This window comes from Alosa sapidissima, chromosome 12 (assembly GCF_018492685.1).
Source record: "Alosa sapidissima isolate fAloSap1 chromosome 12, fAloSap1.pri, whole genome shotgun sequence".
Lineage (NCBI taxonomy): Eukaryota > Metazoa > Chordata > Actinopteri > Clupeiformes > Clupeidae > Alosa > Alosa sapidissima.
Genome location: NC_055968.1, coordinates 26,122,207 through 26,143,235, shown reverse-complemented (window position 1 = coordinate 26,143,235; position 21,029 = coordinate 26,122,207). Strand labels below are relative to the sequence as shown.

At 40.4% G+C, this 21,029-nt stretch overlaps 1 protein-coding gene and 2 non-coding genes across 7 annotated transcripts; all 3 read left to right on the top strand.

The window, feature by feature from the left end:
• Positions 1–4,921: 4,921 nt before the first annotated feature.
• Positions 4,922–4,994, top strand: trnav-cac. Its single transcript has one exon. It is a non-coding gene; the product is annotated as a tRNA-Val (tRNA).
• A 7,534-nt stretch (positions 4,995–12,528) lies between these two features.
• On the top strand, positions 12,529–12,601 carry trnam-cau. The gene has a single exon. It is a non-coding gene; the product is annotated as a tRNA-Met (tRNA).
• A 996-nt stretch (positions 12,602–13,597) lies between these two features.
• Positions 13,598–21,029, top strand: cirbpb (cold inducible RNA binding protein b). 5 transcript variants are annotated; one of them, XM_042056746.1, is made up of 8 exons: positions 13,598–13,707; positions 15,349–15,455; positions 15,563–15,669; positions 15,772–15,892; positions 16,199–16,415; positions 16,538–16,587; positions 18,900–18,994; positions 20,878–21,029. In XM_042056746.1, the coding sequence occupies exons 2-7, from the start codon at positions 15,356–15,358 to the stop codon at positions 18,902–18,904; spliced, it is 600 nt and encodes a 199-aa protein (XP_041912680.1). In that variant the 5' UTR covers positions 13,598–13,707; positions 15,349–15,355; the 3' UTR covers positions 18,905–18,994; positions 20,878–21,029. The 5 variants fall into 5 exon arrangements, with proteins under 5 accessions (XP_041912680.1, XP_041912679.1, XP_041912677.1 ...); XM_042056745.1 differs by having other exon boundaries at positions 16,535–16,587; XM_042056743.1 differs by lacking the exons at positions 18,900–18,994; positions 20,878–21,029 and adding an exon at positions 16,931–17,890.

Here is a 21,029-nt window from a genome sequence, read left to right as displayed (position 1 = left end):
TTCAATGTGGTCAAAAAAACATCTCCTTCATCAGAGTGTTACAAGTTAGTAATCTGAAGGATTTTTGGGGTAAGATTCATATCACTATCAATGAATATAATATTTTTGAATTGAAATTATTAGAAATTATTATTAGCAAGATTTGATAATCTGCAAAAGAAATATATATCGAGTGGATTTTCAAAAAAACGGGAGCACTGAAATACTGAAGGTGGCGCCAGAGTCCAGTAATTGAACGTAATGAACATTTTGAGAAACTTCTCATGTGGCATGTAGTGTTGGCATTTAGAGTAATTTTTCCACCTTTCCGTGGGGAGAGGATGACTGATGTGATCAGGTTGTGGGTGGAATATCAATTTGCCTTTTCTTTTTACTCCTTGCTACAGTCTGCTGTTATCCTTCGTGCGGCTGCATCAGGTCCTAAACTTTGTGTTGAGATGCAGACAGACTTGTATTTCCATTTGGAACATGATCTAGTCCTATTATATCTTCTGCAAATCTTCTAAACTTTAAACAGGTCAATGGAAGTACAGCCAGCTTGGGGTGCGCAATAAGAAGAATAGGGCCCATACTGCATGAGCAGATATATAAATTATTCATAAAATCGGTAGGCCTTGTTGCTGGAGAGTGCTTGTTCAACTTAAAAGAATTAACTCAAAAGAATTGACTCCCCGTCGGGGAATTGAACCCCGGTCTCCCGCGTGACAGGCGGGGATACTCACCACTATACTAACGAGGAGTATGTATATAGCTTTGCTCTGTGAGCTTATAACTCAATAAACCTGGTTTGACAGTTCATGTATGTTTAAAGTTTCAAAAATTGTGTCTCCCCGTCGGGGAATCGAACCCCGGTCTCCCGCGTGACAGGCGGGGATACTCACCACTATACTAACGAGGAGTACATATTTTGCTGTAAAAAAAAATGGAGTTTTAATTCCTCGACTGGCTGAATGTGCCAAGGAACTCTAGGTTTGTACTCTTTATGAAGTCACATGTTTTGCCAGTTGGATTTCATTCATGCTGATTACATCCATCTATCTCAATTCATAAACCTGGTCAGTCAGGTAAAGCAAGACACAACAGGTGAATAAGGGTAAAAATTTAGTCAGTTGATAACGGACATTAATAGAGAATTTTTTTTTCCTTAATTTAATGTTTAAATGTGAAAATTAGGCATTATCTAATTAAATATGCACTGATTTGCATAAACTTTAAAAAACTAAATCTGGTTAAAACCAGGTTAAAAATTCTTTACAAAAATTGACTGACATTTCTTAGCTCGCAGAACAAAGAAACTAGCTTTTTTCCTTTTTCTTCTTACTAATTACCGCGATCTATCTCAAACCCAGTCGGTCAGTTAATGGATGGTTTAAATGAAAATTATTTAAAGCTTCAAAAGGCTTATCTCCCCGTCGGGGAATCGAACCCCGGTCTCCCGCGTGACAGGCGGGGATACTCACCACTATACTAACGAGGAGTGATTATTCTGAAAAAAAAAACAGCATTTTTTTTCTCAGCTTGTGGAAATGCCAAAGGGGAAAGAACTGCAGTCTCTTTCTCTCTGTGAAGTGTTTTGTGAGTTGGACTTAATTCATGCTGATTAGAGCCAGTCTGTGATTTATTTTTTATACTGCATTTTCTACTCATCTTCACACATTTATGACTTAATTCAAAAGTGGAGAAGGTCACAGGGCTGCCATGGGTCATGGAATTTCTGGAATATCATGGAATTTTGGAAAGTCTATATTCCAGACATGGAAAGTCTGGGAATATTCATTTTTTTGGGGCTAAAAACAATACCAACTACATTCTTTTCACTTAATATAAGATTAATAACACTTTGTTAGATATCAGTTTTGTAGTGTTCAAGCGTGTTTTCAAAATGGATGTCTCCCGTCGTTCTATTGTATTTATATAAATTATTCATAAGCTCGGAGGCCTTGTTGCTGGAGAGTGCTTGTGCAAGTTGTAAAAAAATTGACTCCCCGTCGGGGAATTGAACCCCGGTCTCCCGCGTGACAGGCGGGGATACTGACCACTATACTAACGAGGAGTATGTACACTCAATGAAAAAAAAGGCATTTTTTCCCCTCTGTAAGGTTGCACGTTCTTCAAAGTAGACTTTCTTCATACTGCCTGTTAGCTACGTTTGTGGTTGTTTGTCTTTATATGTGCAGTCTGGGTCGGCAGAGTAGGCAGTGCTTGAGTCGGTCACGAGTTGTTTGCCTAAGCCACTTACCGGAGGTTGCAAAAGAACCGTGGTGGGAGTACCCTGAGTTCGAAATTCCAAGATTGCTGCGCCCATAACAGTAAATGAGAGCTGTAGATATACTCTGTTAACAGTCTGTCAACAGACCTTTGTTGTCTGCCTTTGATTGGATACTGATCTTTGGTATGTTAAGACGCAGTGCAACTTGCCATAGATAGTTAGCCTCAGTTAACACCCGGATCTCCTTTTATGGGCAAAGATGGCAGCTTTTTCAAAATGGTGTCTTACAGGGTTCATGTCTGAGTGCATGAATGAGTATGTACACCCTCTAGAGAAAGGGGTTGGCTTCACTTTCTTTATGGGTAAGAAGACCCTTTGTGTGAATTATCTGGTTGGGTCTTTTGTCCTTCTGCTTGAATAAGGGCTCCTTCTAACAATGCAGGTGATAATTGAGTTTCGATGGCTGTCTGCCCGTGACTTAATTCCTACTGATTTTAGAGTCAGTCTGTGACTGCCATTTTCTACTCATCTTAGTAGAATGTAGTGTTCAAGCATGTTTTCAAAATGGATGTCTCCCGTCGTTCTATTGTATTTATATACATTATTCATAAGCTCGGTAGGCTTTGTTGCTGGAGAGTGCTTGTTGAAGTTGTAAAAGAATTGACTCCCCGTCGGGGAATTGAACCCCGGTCTCCCGCGTGACAGGCGGGGATACTCACCACTATACTAACGAGGAGTAGTTACATGCTATGAAAAAAACAGTTTTTTTTCTCAGCTTGTGGAAATGTCAAATATAAAAGAAAAGGGATTTTCCCCCCTCTGTAAGGTCACAGGTTCTTAAAAGTAGACTTTATTCATACTGCCTGTTAGATAAGTTTGTGGTTGTTTGTCTTTATACGTGAAGTCTGGGTTGGGCAGGGTAGGCAGTGCTTGAGTCGGTCACTGAGTTGTTAAACGCAAGCCACTTACCGGAAGTTGTAAAAGGAACCATGGTGGCATGGGAGGCCACAACACTGGTGATCATGGCAGCATTAAAGAGCTGCAAAGAGATTTGCTAAGGTCGCATGGCGGGTGCTCCTGTAGACGAGCCAATAGACAGTGCCATGCAGAAAATGAATGACACCAAACACACATTTTTTTGCAGCCTCACAATTGTATGACTCCTTACGAAAAACAACTGTAGGAGTCTTCTAGTATTTTGAGACAAAAATATTATAGTAATTTTATAGGAATATTATAGCATGTTGGGACGTAGGCTACTGTAAAAGTATTAGCAATTAGCAAGAAGTATGAGTATGTATATAGAGAAAGGGGTTGGCTTCAATTTCTTTATGGGTAAGACGACCCTTTGTGTAAATTAGGTTGAGCCTTTTGTCCTTCTGTTTGAATAAGGGCTCCTTTTAACAATGCAAGTGATAATTAAGTTTCAATGGCTGTCTGCCCATGACTGTTTTGCCCCAGAACTCGTCCTGTGGCCCATTCAATAATTGATGGCTGTCGTTTGGCTTTCCTGTCTCCAGGCGGAAACCTGCACCAGAGCAGAAACCTTTTTAGCATAAGAATACACAGTTATGCAGACAACTACACTTTGGGTGCATCCCAAGCTCTATTTGCATGCGGCTTCTCTTCTCGGTCCTCTAGCTAATTTCCAAAATCTGGTTATAAGCTCATGTTGTTGAGGTGGTCTGCCATCCTGTGCCCCACACGCACTGACTGTTTGTTTGTTTGTAAACTTTTCCCAATTACTAATTAAAGACAGCCTATGACCTAGAGAGATTGAAATTGAGACTAAATGGTTCTCATAGATTTTAATTCCTTTTACTTTACTCTTGCCAATAACTCAATTATTAGTACTCTTGCCCATGATGTGAGAGGTAATGTAACAAATTACAATTTGTAAACAACAAATTGTAATTTGTTTTGTCTGTCTGAGTATGTGTCCATACTCCCTAGACATATCATAGTAATGGAATATGCTACTTCATGCAGTTTGCACCATGTGATTGGACAGCCCTGAGAGCTGGCTCTGTTGGCACATATTTTGATCTGTGATCTTTTGAAGTCAAGCCTAAAAAAGCTGTAAATGATGAGGGTATAGGGCCCGTTGGCACAGTGTTGCACCTGGGCCCGGTGTGTAGTTGTTAGGCCACTGGCTATACATGGGTTTCCCGTTTACAGAACTCGATGCGCGCGCAGCCGTGGGGCAGAAGACGCTAGGTGGCCGTCCACAACGTTATAAACTTAACCTAAATAGTCGTCTGCTGTAAGCTACAATTGGAATTTTTTGTATACCCCTGTTGTCTCAATGATAATAACATCTCATTTCAGGCTATATTTCAGAGTTTGCCATTCATTTGCATTATTAATATAACATCGTATTTTGTCATTTTTGGCGAAGATATGCATTCCGTTAGGGATATTGAACATATTGAACATTCTCTAACCATCGTTATTTCGAATTGGTGCAGTTTTCAGCACAAAAACTCATTTTATTCTTTTCATGGACAGCACTGCTCTATGCTGTTCTGTGGTGCTTTCTGCCTCCTTTCTGCCTGCTTTCTGCCTCTTAGTCTGCCTCCATGTATAAGGTTACTATAGGTCAGTTTGTTTGTGCAAAAGTGGATCACAATAATCTCCCTGCTGAATGAAAACATTGGCTTAGTACAGGCCACGTAAGCCATTTTATATGGTTTATTTTCATGTTTATGTATCGTTTCCGTAGTGTAGTGGTTATCACGTTCGCCTCACACGCGAAAGGTCCCCGGTTCGAAACCGGGCGGAAACATTATTTGTTATTTCATTCATTATTTTTTCATTGTTTTTTACTTTTTGAAACTATTATTTTCAGTCTTGCAAACCAACTAAAGATGTAGGGGATTGGGAGGTGAAGGATGACAGCTGTAGACTGCTGCACCTCACCCTTTTAAAAAGAATTATCTCCCCGTCGGGGAATCGAACCCCGGTCTCCCGCGTGACAGGCGGGGATACTCACCACTATACTAACGAGGAGTGATTTTTTGAGGAGAAAAACATATAATTTAATCTGTTGAATTGGGTTTTTCTGAGGCCCGAGGAGTATCTTTTCATAAGTGATTATTCATAATTGATTCAGTGAAAATGTAGTTTTGCATCAGTGTTCTGCATTATTACTTAAATGCTACTTGATGTTTTTTGTAAACATGCATGAATTGTCTGCATAAGCATTGGTGGTTCAGTGGTAGAATTCTCGCCTGCCACGCGGGAGGCCCGGGTTCGATTCCCGGCCAATGCAACACTGTTTTCTTTACTCAGACACAGGATAACTAAATTATTGGTACTCTTGCCCATGATGTGAAAGGGAGGGTGTTGTAATTTAAAATTTCATGGCTTGAAAGTGGTCAGAGATAAGATCCTACTGTAAATGTGAAAATTTTTGAGTATGAATAAAAGTTTATGAAGGGGGTAAATTTATTCATCTAATTTGATTTCTTTACTCTGCATCTGTAAATGAACCCTGGCAAATCCAGTACTACCAACAATACTAAACTTGAAAACAGATTTATAAGGTTCAGATGTTCTAATGCAGACATAGGAGGACCTGGATAGGTAGCCTAAGGATGTGATTATGTAATGACGTTCCCATGTATTCCCTTAAGAGCCATTGCATTGGTCCGTATTTATGCACGTAATTGGAGAGCTTATGAACTCTAGCAATACCACTGGAAGTCATGAGTGAATTGTCCAAACAACGAAGAAGAGTCTTTGAAAGAATTAATTTTAAAATGGCGGATGAACAAGTGCACCATATGCATTGGTGGTTCAGTGGTAGAATTCTCGCCTGCCACGCGGGAGGCCCGGGTTCGATTCCCGGCCAATGCAACATTGTTTTCTTTATCTGTAAATGAACCTTGGCAAATCTAGTATGAACAACATTACTAACAGGATTTATAAGGTTCAAATTGTCTAATGCAGACCCTGGCCAGGCTATGATTTTGTTCTTATTTTGTTAGTACCTATTGGGCCGCAGCTACATTAAAATTTCTCTTGTATCGTTTCTGACTTTCAACATTTATTTTGGAATTAGATAATGGAAATATGGGAAATTAGCCTCTGCAACATGTATTAGGCTTATTTTAATTAGATGTAATTTGATTTTATATTTCTCTGTTTGTTTGAAGTTTTAGTAAAAAGAATAGACTAAATAGAAATTGAATTGAGAACATTTTTAATACAATGCTATTGATAACTGAAACGCATCACATATGGCTTAGTCTACAAAACTCCTAAAAGTAGCACGATGGTAATTTACAGCTAGTATATTAACCTACAACATGATGTAACCCAGGGTTCCCACGGGTCCTTGAAATCCTTGAAAATTTGTGAATCTGAAAAAAAAATTCTAGGCCCTTCAAAGTTTTTGAAAACAGACATAAATTAATGGAGGTCCTTGAAAGTCCTTGAATTTCTTTTTAAAGGAAAAAATTCCATAGAATTCCGTCCGCTTATTAACATGTTTCCATTATTTCGCCACCACTTCTGTCGATATTATATGCGTTTGCCTGATTTACGTTGGCTAGAACTACACGGCCAGCATGATTTCTGCGTGTTTCCCGCATGTAGTGTTTGTTGCCCAAATATTTAGTTTAACATATGGTTTAGGAAAAATTTATTTCAGCTCTATGCAAAATACAAACATCAAAAATAGAATAGGGCTACCATTTGTCATATGACCAAAAATAAAAGAAAACTGCGACAAGGTATCCTTGGTCTGTTGAGGTAACATGATTTAACCATGCCCGCGCTTGAAATTTATCGACACATTAGGTCCTTGAATTTGAGGATATTGGGCCTGGAAAGTCCTTGAAAGGTCCTTGAATTTGATCTTAACCAAGGTGTGGGAACCCTGGTAACCGCTATGCCATTGATTGTAATGCGTTTCAATTCCCCTAATTTAATGTATTAGCAGAGACGGTTAATAAAGCGCCCTTAGCATTACTTTAATAACTCGCCACTAGGGCTGTCACTTTTGTGAAAAAATCCTGTTCGATTTTTGAGACATAAGTGTTTATTGAATCGATTGTAAAATCGATTTTCCATGTCTAAAGACGTTTCCATTTTCAGCGCCAAATATAGGCCAATCCACGGACAACTAACAGGCATTAGGACGAGCGTAAAGAGGGCGCTTGAAGTCGCACAAGCCAGCAATATTTCTGATAATTTATTGGCGTGAAGTTTCGTGCACAATGACAAACAGGAGTGCAACATTCCCGAAAAACAATAAGGATACAAGGATACAAGGAGGTTTATTGTCACATGCATATAGTTACTGGAATAAGCAGAGTGGACTGCTATAACATCAGTGAAAAACATTACTGCAGGCTTCAACATAGCTGTGTTTACGAATCGAAATGTCAAACAAATTGTTTTTCTGCTTGTTTGTGAGTTTTGTTACATCTATCTTTTTTATTTGTTTAATTTGTTTAAAATTAATAGTGTACATATTTGGTTAAAATCGATTCCCTATTTTACTTTTTGAAACTTGTGTTGGTCGGTCCAATCGATTGTGCAATCGATTTTCGACCCCACTCGGTACTAACATATTTTCACTTGGTTGTTTTGTATGAGGCTATCTTTATTTGGGCGTGTAAAGCTAGATGGTGATCCTGCAGGTGTTGCCGCAAGTTTGAGGTATTAGCTCATTTGGCAGCAACTTTTTCCGGTGTTCTGTCAAGTTGTGCTGTTTCGTCGAGATCAAAATAGTCCCATACAGCATACAGACTTCAGACGTTTTTTTGACTGATATAAACCATGCACGTTTTTATGAGTGTCAAGGAAACACGGTGTAGGGGAGCCTTCGCGATTTATTAACCATGATGTTTCACACCGCGGTTAGATAGTGATTTTATTAAGATTAATTGTGCAGCCCTATTGCATAGGTCCTGTAAGCAGTGGAGACACAACAATTGAAAAGAAGAATTGAATTGAAAAGAACAATTGAAAAGAAAAGAAGAGGGGCGTTCCTGTACCTATCCCTTTTTACCTGGGTAGTTCTGTATGGAAATGAGCCTTACAATGCTCATCTCTGAAAGCAATCTTAAAGGTGCCATGTGTAAGAATTGATGTAAAAATATCCAAAAAATGAGCTACACGCATCAAAAGAATGAGAAGAAATAAGAGTGATGATGTCATTAAAAAAATGACAAGGTATAGTGCTGCAGAGATATCAACCTGAATTAGCATGCTAAATTACTAGCCACAGCCCGACAGGTGTCATAATACCAGTTTCGGCCATGGGAGGCGGTATGCGGGCAACATAACCGCCAGCCAAACTGCAATACACGTTTCTCGGTTGTTACTCTAGGGTAGACCAACTCACTTACTGGAGGTATACTGCCCCCATCTTTTATGGAATGTGGAGTATGAATTGATTTTTTGGCGGACATTACACATGGCACCTTTAAAACCCCTCTTGCGCTCCTGGGGGCGGTTCAGCTGCCTCCATCCTTTTCTCCCTCCATCCTTTCATTGTTTTCAAAAACGTTTTATATCCATGATGGCCTTGAAGTCTTGAGTTAGTGAATTAGCTTAAATCAGTTTATTGTGTGCTGATAACCAGCAATCATAGATAGTAAAAGAAAGTAGCAAGTACCCTACAATTTCTGTAATTGCTGCGTCTGTGCGTTGTTATTCTCTCTCCTGCTCAAACAAAAGTTGTTTGTGCATTAAGTTGATTTTGATAATGTCTTTACAAACTTTGCTTTACAGAAAATATTGTAAATAGTCTACTGTCATGCAGTTAATGGGATACTGTGCAGAGTTGGGAAGTTATAGTAGGTCAACTTGGTGTGAAGACACATATAGAGGAAATGGTCTCTCGTTGTTGAGTTGCCTGATGGTAAGCACAGTGTATATGGCCGTACACCTGCTTGGCCATAATGTAGCGTGTGCACAAAGCACATACACTTTGCTCCTCTCATATACAGTACACGGACGCAGCAGTTCCCATTTCTGCAAATCATACATAATTACAAGGAAAAATACGAGGATCATTGTGGTGTCCATGAAGATGTGGGAAAATAAGCATAAACCTAGCGTACACAACATTTCCATGAGTCATGGATGTGTTGATGACATGAATGAGGAAATATTAGAGGACCTAAGGAGATGTGATGTTGAACTGCATATGCCGATGCCATTTAACCCAAATGCCCAAGCAACAGCACGGGAGAGGAGAGCTTATCTGACAGAAGAACATTGCAAAAATATTACCATGCATTCATAGTGATTCAAAACATCGGAAATTATGTCTTTGTGACATTTCTGTATTTACATTTTGTCAAAAAGAAAAATCAATAGCAAACTGAACCGCTCCTGGCTGCACCTGACAAATCCGCCATCATAATAGCAATCCACCATGGAACAAGCGCACCTGTTGTTAAAGGGAATGTGAGATAGAAGCCCACAAAGCTTCTTGCGTTTTGCGCAAAGATACTTGCGTTTCAGATCATTAAAATAGAGCCCGTAATGTCTCACAATACCAATGAATTAGCCTTTACTAGCCTCTACAATAGCCTCTCACAATACCAATGAATCAATAACCTCTACTGCGTGATATAGGAGATGGTTCACCATATCAAGCTAGGTGCCCCAGTAGGCCTACATGCAGCCCTGTGTCAGCTGTTCCACAGCAAAGCCATTTCCCCCCAAGCATAATATGATGTCTTTAACCTTCTACACAACTATCACAACTGTCCTGCACTGTTGCATAACAAGGTAACCAGTTGCAGTTGTCAAGCTAAAGGCCCAGTTTTCGACAGTAAACAGCTGGGGGGAAAACAGATGGGTCCTACCATACACACCACCCCACCTTTGCTCGTGATGAACGGAGTTGGGTGTAACGAGTTACCCGTAGGCCTACCAGCTAGCATAGACCTCTGAAGTTCGCCTACAAAAAAGCTGCCATCTTTGATATCCGGTATCTGCCGATTTTTTCCTATGGGAAAATAACATGGGGATTTTGAATTATCGCACCTGTTAAACTCTTGCGGGGATGAAAAAGTCTGAAATGCAGACGTTTTCCTGAACACAATTTTGTCCTCTGCCTTCGAGTGGATACTGTGATCTCCGGTACGTGAAGGCGGCACACTTAGAATTATGCTACTCCAGAGCTAACTTGCAATGCAACTTGCCATAGGTAGTTAGCTTCAATTAACAACTGGATCTCCTTATATGGGCAAAGATGGCTGTTTTGGTTCTTTTTTGTAGGCGAACTTCAGAGGTCTATGGCCGGATCTAGAATAGGGCTGAGAGGGGCAATGCCCCCCCAAATATTTCTTCTGCCCCACCTTATTGGTCAATTTTAATTGACAGCTATTGAATCTGCCAATCACACTTTTCTAATTTGTCCTGTCTGAATTTCGAGGGTGCTGATTTGCTGGTTGGATAGTATAAATGCCAGAGCAGCAGTGTTCCCCTACCCCTACCCCTACCACACTGTGTGCATCACTTGCTGTTTCATACTAAAGTAGAGAGGGCTTAGCTATATTTCCATAAAGGTTATAGGCTACTAGATGTAATATAGATTCTTGTTGCTGGTTTAAATAAAGACCTTTAACTGTAGTGTTAGTGTTTGTATTATTCTCGTTTTGAATAAGGTTTGTTTTTTAGCTAATGTGCATGTTAGCTTTCTAAGGTGATCTAGCCAGTTAGTTTGTTAACATTGGTCATTCCTTAACTGTTTATAAGCAGGGTGGGAATTTTACGGCGGCCACGTCGTTGTCCCTTGCGTTGGCCGTGATGTCCCTTTGAAAATCGGAGGTTCACAGGCCACTGTGGGTCTCTGGCCTTGGTGGCCCTTCCTTATATTCTGCTTTGCATCCGACTAGCGATTTTTATTAGCCTATGGCCTGTCAAATTAAGCTTAGCATTCACAACGCAAATTAATTTAGCCTGTCTTTTAGTGACAGTGGAGAATGTGACAGCACACGGCAAGAAAGAAAGTGCATGCGAATTCACCCATTCTTTGCCGCAAGTTGTTGTGGTAAACGGCTTTTAATTTATTCATGTTACATTCTGCGCCCATCTCCCTACCCATTCATCTCGGTGGAATACTTCACGAATTTTCCCCGAACACGACAAACCATATATCAGAAGAAACAGCAGACCTTACCGAATACAAAGGTGTAAAGCATTCCCATGTACAGTTAGCCATTCCAGAGTAATCCGGTTTTACGTTTGCAGCAATGTCTAAATGCATGTCTCCAACTTTGGGCTTCAGGTTTCACAGTGTGTTTAAATTGTTCAATACATGAACAATTTGATAACAGATTTCATAACAGGCCAAATACAATATAAATGTTACAAATATCGCCTAGATATCTGTAAATATTAAAATCAGCTGACTAAGAGTTTGTCAAAGTAGCCTTAATGATCACAAAATGCTAAGCATGCATGTAGACTATTTGAGTTTCTTAAAGCTGAAATGTGCTTAAATTGTTCAATACATGATTTCATAACAGGCCACATAGAAAATAAATGTTAAATATAGCCTAGATATCTGTAAATATTAAAATCAGTTCTATGATTAACAGTTCTGTAATATGTCATATGTCATGTTTGCTATTAAATAAGGGGTTTGAGGTGAAAAGTAAGGCATTTGTAGGTGAAACTGAGCGGTTTTGTTGCGTAGTGTAAATGTTGTGTGTGTGTGTGTGTGGGGGGGGGGGGGGGGGGGTATTCATTGTGCCCCCCCCCCCCCCCCCCCCCCCTTTAGATGATAGCCTACTTCTTTGATTTTTAATTACAATCAATCTGTTTATATGAGATACAAATTAAAGACTAAATAGGCTATTCACCAGAATTTTAAAAAATCAGCCGTTCAAAATGTCGCGGTAGCGAGCGCATTCTTATCGATATTTAAGTTAAACTGCGTTGCCGGTATTTGTGTGTGTGTGTGTGTGTGTGTCTCTTCTGGGAGGGCGACAAGAACAAAACCCATCAGAGTATTTGTTTGCTTAATACTGAGAGTGGAGAAACAGCGCAACTAAACATGTTATAGCTGGTTAGTACACTAACTTTGACTGAAATGCTTCTTCTACAGGCTGTCGCCAGATCGGATAGCAGGATAGATGGCTGCACCACGAACAAGAAGTGATAGTGAATGTTGCACATTTGCTCACAGCACAACTAAACGAACTAGTTGTGCTGTGCTACCCCGGCCTTGTGGTCGTTTCAGGACAGGTGGTGAATTGATGCGGTTCGCAGAAACGAAAAAAATTATATCGGACAGAACATCGTAGTTTAATTACGTTTTTGAACGTCATTTTTTTCTAGTCCCCCAAGCCTCGTTGGCGCAGTAGGCAGCGCGTCAGTCTCATAATCTGAAGGTCGTGAGTTCGAGCCTCACACGGGGCAAATGTTTTGACCTCTGCAACGTTCCAAATGCAACTCATGAGTTTGGTAAAATACGTGAATTGAAAAGGGGGAATAGGCTCTTTGTTTCGGCAGGTGTGCTTGATCCAGGAAATGTAATACATGGACCCGGTTGGGTGGTGCACCCAGGGTGCACCTAGTAAATCAGCACGTTACGATAAAGAAGGATTTGAGCGAGTTAAAATGGTTGTTGTTGAGAAAACAAGGTATTCAGTGTCGGAGTGAAGATTTTGGAGCAAAATAAAAGAACAGAAGGTGCCGTTACAACACTCCACCGGAAACAAAGCGGCCTGAAAGCCTTTCGTGCAAAGAGCCCATTGCATGCTTGCAAGTCTAAAAGACCCTTGTTCCCGAGACAACACCTCATCGGCTGAAAAAAAAAAAAAACCTGCCCTATGTTATTCACGACGGAGTGGATAGCTGCATGATAGCTTAAATATACTCACATATCCACCTTCACTCACGTTGGTTGAAGATGCAGCTATGGATTTTGTAGTAAATAGCGTTTGTTTGTGTTTGTTTCAATGTATTATCAGATGCTTTTGTACAAAAACCGTAGGGCCTGCATTTTATGAACCAAGAACCAAACGAAACACCAAAGAGGTAGCTCACCCCTACGGTATTCCATAAGAACTTCAACGCAGGGTTTCGTTTTAGTTTTAGTTTTTGTGTGTGTGTGTGTGTGTAGGGTACTCACGAAATGGGCAGCTAGTGGTCGTGAGATGTTTGCTGAATGTGACAAAAATGTTATGGGCTTGTAATCGCGTAAAGTCAGTGCCTGTAAGGCTAGCTTTAAACAACCTAATTTATGTGAAAGCTCTCAACTGTAAAACTCGAAATATGAATTAATGCTATATGCATGGGATGTTTTTTCCAATGAGTGTCGGACAAAAAAAACACTGTTCATTAAAGCTTTCAGTTTATTATAAAACGTGATTAAGCAATACTGATAATAAACATTCTGGGCGTGGCTGTTTACGTCACGTTATTCTTATAAGCCTGTGATGTCGCTTCTTCCGCCATTTCCTCGTTAGCTATCTGCCTGCGAAGTCAATTCATTCACTAAGAGCCTCCTGTTCATCACAAAGGTGAGTACCAGCAACGGGTTGTTGCTTTGTCTCATTTTGCGCAATATGAGTACAAACAAATACAATGTGTGGTGGGGGTGAAGTTGCTTATTAAAATGCTATAGTTATACAGCGATAGTCATGTGTTAATAACAAGTAGCTTGCTAACATGGTATGCTAACAAACGGCAGGACTGGCTAACCTAACCTAGCTATCATTGGCCTACGAGATACCAAGCAGCGCTAATCGGAACCAAGCTGTGGAAATGCTATTCTGCTTAAGCATGAAAACGGGTGTACATTTTATATTGTAAAAGACCCTTATTTGGTGCGGTTCCCCGAAGTGTTCATTTGTTAATCGTTTTAGTCGTGCCAAGAAAATCGTGTTTTAATATTTTGTGAAACAAAATGGCTGCGATGAGCTGACCCACATAGCAGCATGACAAAGGAATGGGGTTGGTGCTTCGGGTTTATTTCTGGTGAATGTAGATAAGGCGCGCATGTGGTGACGATAAAAAATAAACTTAAAGATTTTTAGCTTCTTGCATGTTTGTTTGTCTTAAAGTGCAACTTTAACACTATGGATGGTTGAATGTGTTCTATGTTTATGGTAAACCCTGAATTGGTTGAAATTATTAACGTTAACGTTAGCAAGCAGAAAATGGCTGCGGGCCACACATTAACGGGCGTTGCACACGTGGTGGTTAACGAAGTTCCTTCGACTTCTGCTTTTGTTTGCCATTATTGCTTGGTTTTCTCAGATAATAAAAATACTTATGAATTTATTCATAAAATGAGCTTCAAAGTGTTTACTGTAGGTAGCGTCATAAGCACAGACTTGTCATGGCGGAATGGTGTTTGTCAGTTGCGTAAAGGAGATTGGACACAGAAAGGAGGAAATGCGTGCCACCATTTTAAGATTGCTAGCATTTAGTTCTGAGGCATATCACCTCTGCTTTTAAGTTCTGAATGGTTGGATGGGAAATCCCTGGAAGCGAACTATTATTTTTATACTCTAAAAGGATGGGAGGAGTAAAGAGGCCGCCACTTAACACAAGTGAGACTAGGCCAGTGGATCAGTCTTTTTCAGTCCCCTATGCTTGAATTGGTTGTGATTGGATTGATGTCTGTCAAAATTTAAATGGATGTGCATCAGATTTGCACTTGTTTAGGACATGCAGGCATATCTAGTAAATAACCAGTCCTAGTTATTGCAGCCAACATTAAAGGAAGCAAATTCGATTTAAACAGAAGTGGGATTGTTCATGTTTTAAGTTTTGGGAATGACTTTGTGTCAAATCCTCTATAGTGGGGCAACTACTGCACATTTGGCTGAATTGGTCACTTAGGTTTGCAAGCGTCAGATTTCACAAGCATTAATGTGTTTTGAAGACATTCATTTCTTAAGCAGCTCTAAAAGTGAACTGCCTGTACATTTTATGCTTGTATCACCAACTAAATGCTGATTGTTAATTCATAAGGTCAAGTTGACGACTCCATTCGCATAGTAGTGTGCTAAATGACTAGCCCAAGTAATCTAATTTGGCATGCAAAATTACCCTTTTTTGTGACTGGAGTTTTGCCAGAGTTGAACAAGCCATAAAAAATCTCGACGAGAGTCTCGATGAATATGTATTGAGTTTCCCTCCATTTTTCCGCACAGGTAAATTATGTCTGACGAAGGAAAGCTTTTCGTTGGTGGGCTCAGCTATGATACAAATGAGCAGTCTTTGGAAGAAGCTTTCTCCAAATATGGAACCATCTCAAAAGGTGTGTATGTATGTAGATATAGATGTATGATTCAGTACATTATTAAATTATACATGATTGGATCACCTAAATCCTGATTTGTGTGTTCAATTTCTCTTCTGTTACAGTCGATGTAATCAGAGACAGGGAGACAGACCGGTCAAGAGGCTTTGGCTTTGTTACTTTTGAAAATCCAGAAGATGCCAAGGATGCAATGTTTGCAATGAATGGCAAAGTAAGTCCACATTTCCCACTAGTGAACAACATCCTTAAATGACATTGCTATAACATGCACCTCTGTTGCATTGCTCTTGCTATAACATGCACCTCTCTGTAGTCTGTAGATGGCAGAATGATCAGAGTCGACGAGGCTGGAAAGTCTGGAGGCAGGTCTGGTGGAGGCTTCAGGAGAGGTGGAGGTGGCTTCAGAGGAGGATTCCGTGGTGGAAGAGGTAGAGGTGAGGCTAAGACCTCTAATTCTGTATTCAATCCATTTTTTGAATTCTGTTTTTGCTCGTTCTGAGTTTGTGTGGCTGTTCACTTTTTTGTTAATAATAAATGTGGCCAATATCAGACCAATATCCTACTACAGTGCAGGAAGTCCAGGCCTGAAGTCCTGAACTGACCTGCATGCAAAACGACAATGTTGATGCAAGTCCAATGAAATCTAAGCCATCAGATGTGTAGCCATCAAGTGGAAGAATTAGATTTGTCCTGTTCATGGTGACCCCTGACCTTGTCTGCCTGTGGTTATGCTTTACCAGGAGGTGGAAGCTACGGAGGAGAAAGAAGCTACGGGGGAGACCGGGGATATGGCGGCAGCAGCGAAAGAAGTTATGGTGGTGACAGATCATATGGTGGCGGAGAAAGGAGCTACAGCAGCGGGGACAGGAGCTATGGCGGCGGCGGTGGCGGCGGCTACAGGAGCAGCGGTGGATATTCGTCAGGAGGTGGCGGCGGTGGCGGCTACAGGGGGAGCAGGTTGGTGTACATCTTGCATCTCATTTGCGTGGCTGAGGCGTACAAGTTGCAAACAAAGTGCATTCACAACTAGTGTTCTAGGAATTTCCCATAAAAAATGACCAAATTATTTGTTTCAGAAGTTCGGGAGGTTACGAGGGCGGTTCCTACAGAGACAGCTACGACAGTTATGGTATGTATCCAAGATTTTAATTGTGCAGTTGCTTTTATCGCAGTAGGGTAAAGTCCTCACCAGACTCGAGCAGTCCTTTGTCCCTTTCCATCCGTCCTGATTGGAAGTAGCCTGTATGTTCAGTCCAACCACTGCTAAAAGAGGGAGTTTAAAAAAAAGTCTGTCACCCATGAGGAAGGTGTTGAAACTCATTCCCCGCATCTTTAGTGACCTACTTCAGTACCTCATCCATATGAGCCTCTAGTGAAGGCACTCCTTGCTCTTTGGTTACAGTTCGTTGTGTGAAAAAAGAATGTCCGAATCCTGCAGTGCCTTTACACCTTTGCCTACTTTTTGTCCTCAGCTACACACGAGTAAAAAAACTTCCTGATACCAAGATCATCCCTGCGCTGGCTGTATTTAAAAAGATGCGCTCTTCGAAGATTTTTTTTATGGTGTTTCCTGGTTCCAGTATTCCATCAGTCATACAACAGAATTTTTGAGTCCTTTTTTATTGTGTTGAATAATTTTCAGGGTCTCCATCCGCAAGGCAGTGTGAGATCCTGTAGTATTTAGTTGTTGTAAACATGAATGACCATGAAAATTCTTGTACCTTTAGTTCAATTTTCCCCTCGTAGTGTTTACTAGAACACAGAGGGTAAAGAATTAATTTTCTTTTTAAATGGCTGAAATGTGTTTTAAGCTGTAAGTGAAATGCTCTTGTTCATCACAGCCGAATAGCTTCTAAATTAAAATCTGTCCTTTGACCCACCATTCAGAATGACCAATCGCAGCAGGGCAACAAGTACATTTATTTTTTTTGTAGTCTTGAACTGGAATATTCGTGTTGACCCTGCTCTTTGAAGGAAAATCAATTGAAACAATATCTTCGAATGAAGCTAGACTAGCTGTGATGTGTTCTGTGCGACTTCCTGTCTGTAATGCATACCTTTAGTGTAACAAGGTGGGCATGCTGTCATGGACTGCCAGTCTCCTGCAGACCTCCTTGGTATGGCTAAAGAGTTGTAAATATTCAGTAAGCAAAGAGTGAACTTTCTCTGGGGAAACAACCTCTGGTGAATTCAAACTGCCTCAGGTGGCCCGAGGTTCTTTACTCTTTGAAACATGAATTTTTAAAAGTATGCTCTTTGGTGGATTGAACTTTGAAATATAAAACCTCTTAAATTGTCTCCACTTTTGTTCTTTCTGAGGTGAACTGTCCTGTGTACCAACACCTCTTAAGAAAAATTTATTTCTTTTTACAGTTTCTTTTGTAAAATTTGGCTTCATGGAGCCTATTAAACAAGCCATTGGAAAAAACTGATCTTGTTGTGCCTCAAAAAGTCATCTAATTGTCTCAGACAGGTTTTGCCTTCTTACATTGTAGTTAAGGGGTTTTCATTAATCTGAATGCAGCTGTAAAGGGTGGCTGGGATGTTTCAGGATTTAGTTAGTAGTGGTAAGGTTTGTCACAGTCTCCAGTGAGGCTTTAGGTTACTTGATACTCTATTGTGGGTGGGCTGGAATTGAGTACTTTAAGAACACCCAAATATAATGTTGCTGTAGTAATAGAACTATTGAGTTGGCACTGGTTCTGTGTAATGCTTCATTGCGTCCAAGAAATCTGCATTTTGGAAATCCACAAAGTCCTTGGAGAATGAAGTGTTTTGGCCTACCGACATGTGAAACGCGTGTGCCTACCGACACGAGATGAAAGCTGGCTCTCTTGGCTAGTTCATATATGGAGATAGGCCTGTAACGTGAGGTAACCACTTTTGCTCTCCTGTTCGCATTCCTCAATCCGTTCTCATTTTAATGTCCATCTTGCTACTCTTAAAAGCTCCAAAAAAAGCCACCATGTTTTTTTCCACCATGTTCCTAAACGATGCATGTCCTGTAACGTAATGACTGTCCCAAGTGTGGGAAATGTTCAGAAACAAAACATGCGCACAGCAAGCCTCTGAAATATGCCCTGTACACCTCAATATCTTGCTGATAGATCAAAGCAATTGGACTTTTTTTTTTTTTTCCTTTTTCAAACTACTCCTGAAGTGCCCAAGTTATGGTCTCTTAATGTTCAAGAATGCTCCCTATTTCCTTGACGGCTTGTAGTCAGCACATCTTCATTGCTTGTTACTGTAGATGCATCACTGAACTGGCGTTTAAAAAAATGTATCAGATTTCCCCTTCTCTAGCCTGTCCTCACTTCTGCCATATACACTGTTTTGTGCATTGTTTAGATGTTTAACTTGGGATAATTAGTAGTTAAAGCCATGTAAAGTGTACAAATGTAAATATGCATTTTGAATCAATGTTTTTTCATCTTTGTGCAGGTTAACTGGCCTTTCTTTGATCCTGATGGATAAGATCTGACTCTGCTCCTGACCTGGGGGATTGAGCAAGGCGTCCTTGTGTGCACCAAGCCAAGGTATATTTGCCACTGGAAATTGTATGTGTACAGCTCATGCATAGTTATTTTCTGCATGGCAGAAAAAATGTGCTCCCTGAAGGAATGATAACATCAACAGAAAATAAAAGGGGAGACCACTCCGAATTTACGGTCTAATGACTCACTGCATTATGTTGCTAATGACTCGTTGCCAAGGACTGTAACAAAGATGAAAGGCGTTTTGTCAATCTGCTCTTGAAGATGCACCCTCAAAATAGCAGTGTTGACAACGCAAATAATACACTTTATTTTGAATTGGTTGTATGCACACCCCTATATGCTAGAAGCTATTCAGTTGTAAATGGCATTTTCTGGTCTTACTAAAATTTAACTGATTGTCGATTTGGTCCCAAATGAATGATTTTTTTTTTTTTTTTTTTTTCCTGAAATAAAATTTGGGCAACCAAGAGTGGATTTGAACTCATGGAGCTAGCCTAATTTTGTTTACATCCAGAACTTACATTGGATCTTCAATTTTAAGACTGTATAGTCTAATCTTCAGCTACTTAACTCATCCCTCGAGCCCTCTGACCTAGTGAAATATTAACCTAAGTCTGTCACCATATGGCCAACTATAAAGATGCAATCTGCCCGTTCCCAGCATTAGCACAACACTTGCGATTGTTAGCTTGGTATCCGTGACTATGCCAAGTTTAATGTCTTTCATTAGTAATTGAATGGCCTATCTGGGTGCGTTTTGAGATGCCTGGTGAAATTAGACGTTGAACTGGCATAATTTATCCTGGTGCCACATATTTTGCATGTAGCTGTTCGCTTATTTACATAGTGCATGAAGTTATTGTAACTGAAAGTAATGATAAAAGGCACAACTCCGGGAAGACTTGTTGTCGCCATGGTCTATGAAATCATGCGAGTGCGCGTACATGGCGCATTCGTTACGTTGCACATTATAGCAAAGGACATGCAGCTCATATGTTCAGACTCGACTCCCCATCTCTGGGAATGCAGCATCCATAGCCTAGGCCAGGGATTCCCAAACTGTGGAGCGGTACGTGAGCTGCCACTAGGGGGTACGTGAGATGAAAAGGGCAATGTCGGAAAGGTGTTAAAAATGACAAATTAATGAATAGAATTATTCAAAAATAATAATTTTGAATTGGGTTATAATATTGAAACGTGAAATTAAAGGATTCTATAGCAGGCTGTGTTTTGATTTAAAAAATATGCTACCCACAATGCATGTGATTTCCTGCGGGCAGCCAGAATATCTGGCGTGCTAGTTTCGTGGAAGTAGAGGCTAGATAGAAGGCTATGCAGACATGGAAAACTGGCTAAAAACAGGGACACTGTCCAAAAGGCCTAATTAAAGCGATTGAAGAGAAGCGTGAGAAACAGCAGGAGATGGGTAACGATGGTATGAGGGGGGGGGGGGGGGGGGGGGAATGATGGAGCTGGAGCGCAGGGAGATAAATGAAAGGAGACAGAAAAGACTGCGAAAAAACCCCAAAATGTAGCCTATGATGAGGCATATAGACCTAGGCTTCACGTGGATTGGGAGACACTGCCCAAAGCAACAGTGTGTGGTTTGCAGTGAGGTGCCATCTAACCAGTCTAATGTTCTCCACACTTTTTTTTTTTTTTTTTTTTAAAAGAGTGAGCTAATAGACCAGTTGCACATTTTGATTTTGTTATTTGTTATGTAGGGTGGCTAATTAAACATGATGCCTGGAATGCGAAAAAAAGCTTGGGAACCGCTGGCCTAGGCCTATTTGTTCTATGTGTGCAGAGAAAAGCTCAATGTTCAAAGTGATGGTTTGAACTTGTTTTATAACATTTTCTAATTTTGAGTCATGTCCGTGTTGACCATTTAAAAACCATGTCACTGTCTTTGGCTAATTCAGGTTCTGCACAGGAAGAAGACTTTCCTGATGTAAAGGAACGACTCGCAACAGGCAGCTGCAGGCTAGGGAGAACGTTGGTGGATTTGCCCATGGAAATCCTGTGGTATACTTTGAATTTCTTTTTCTCTAATAAAGGAAATTGTGCTGGAGAA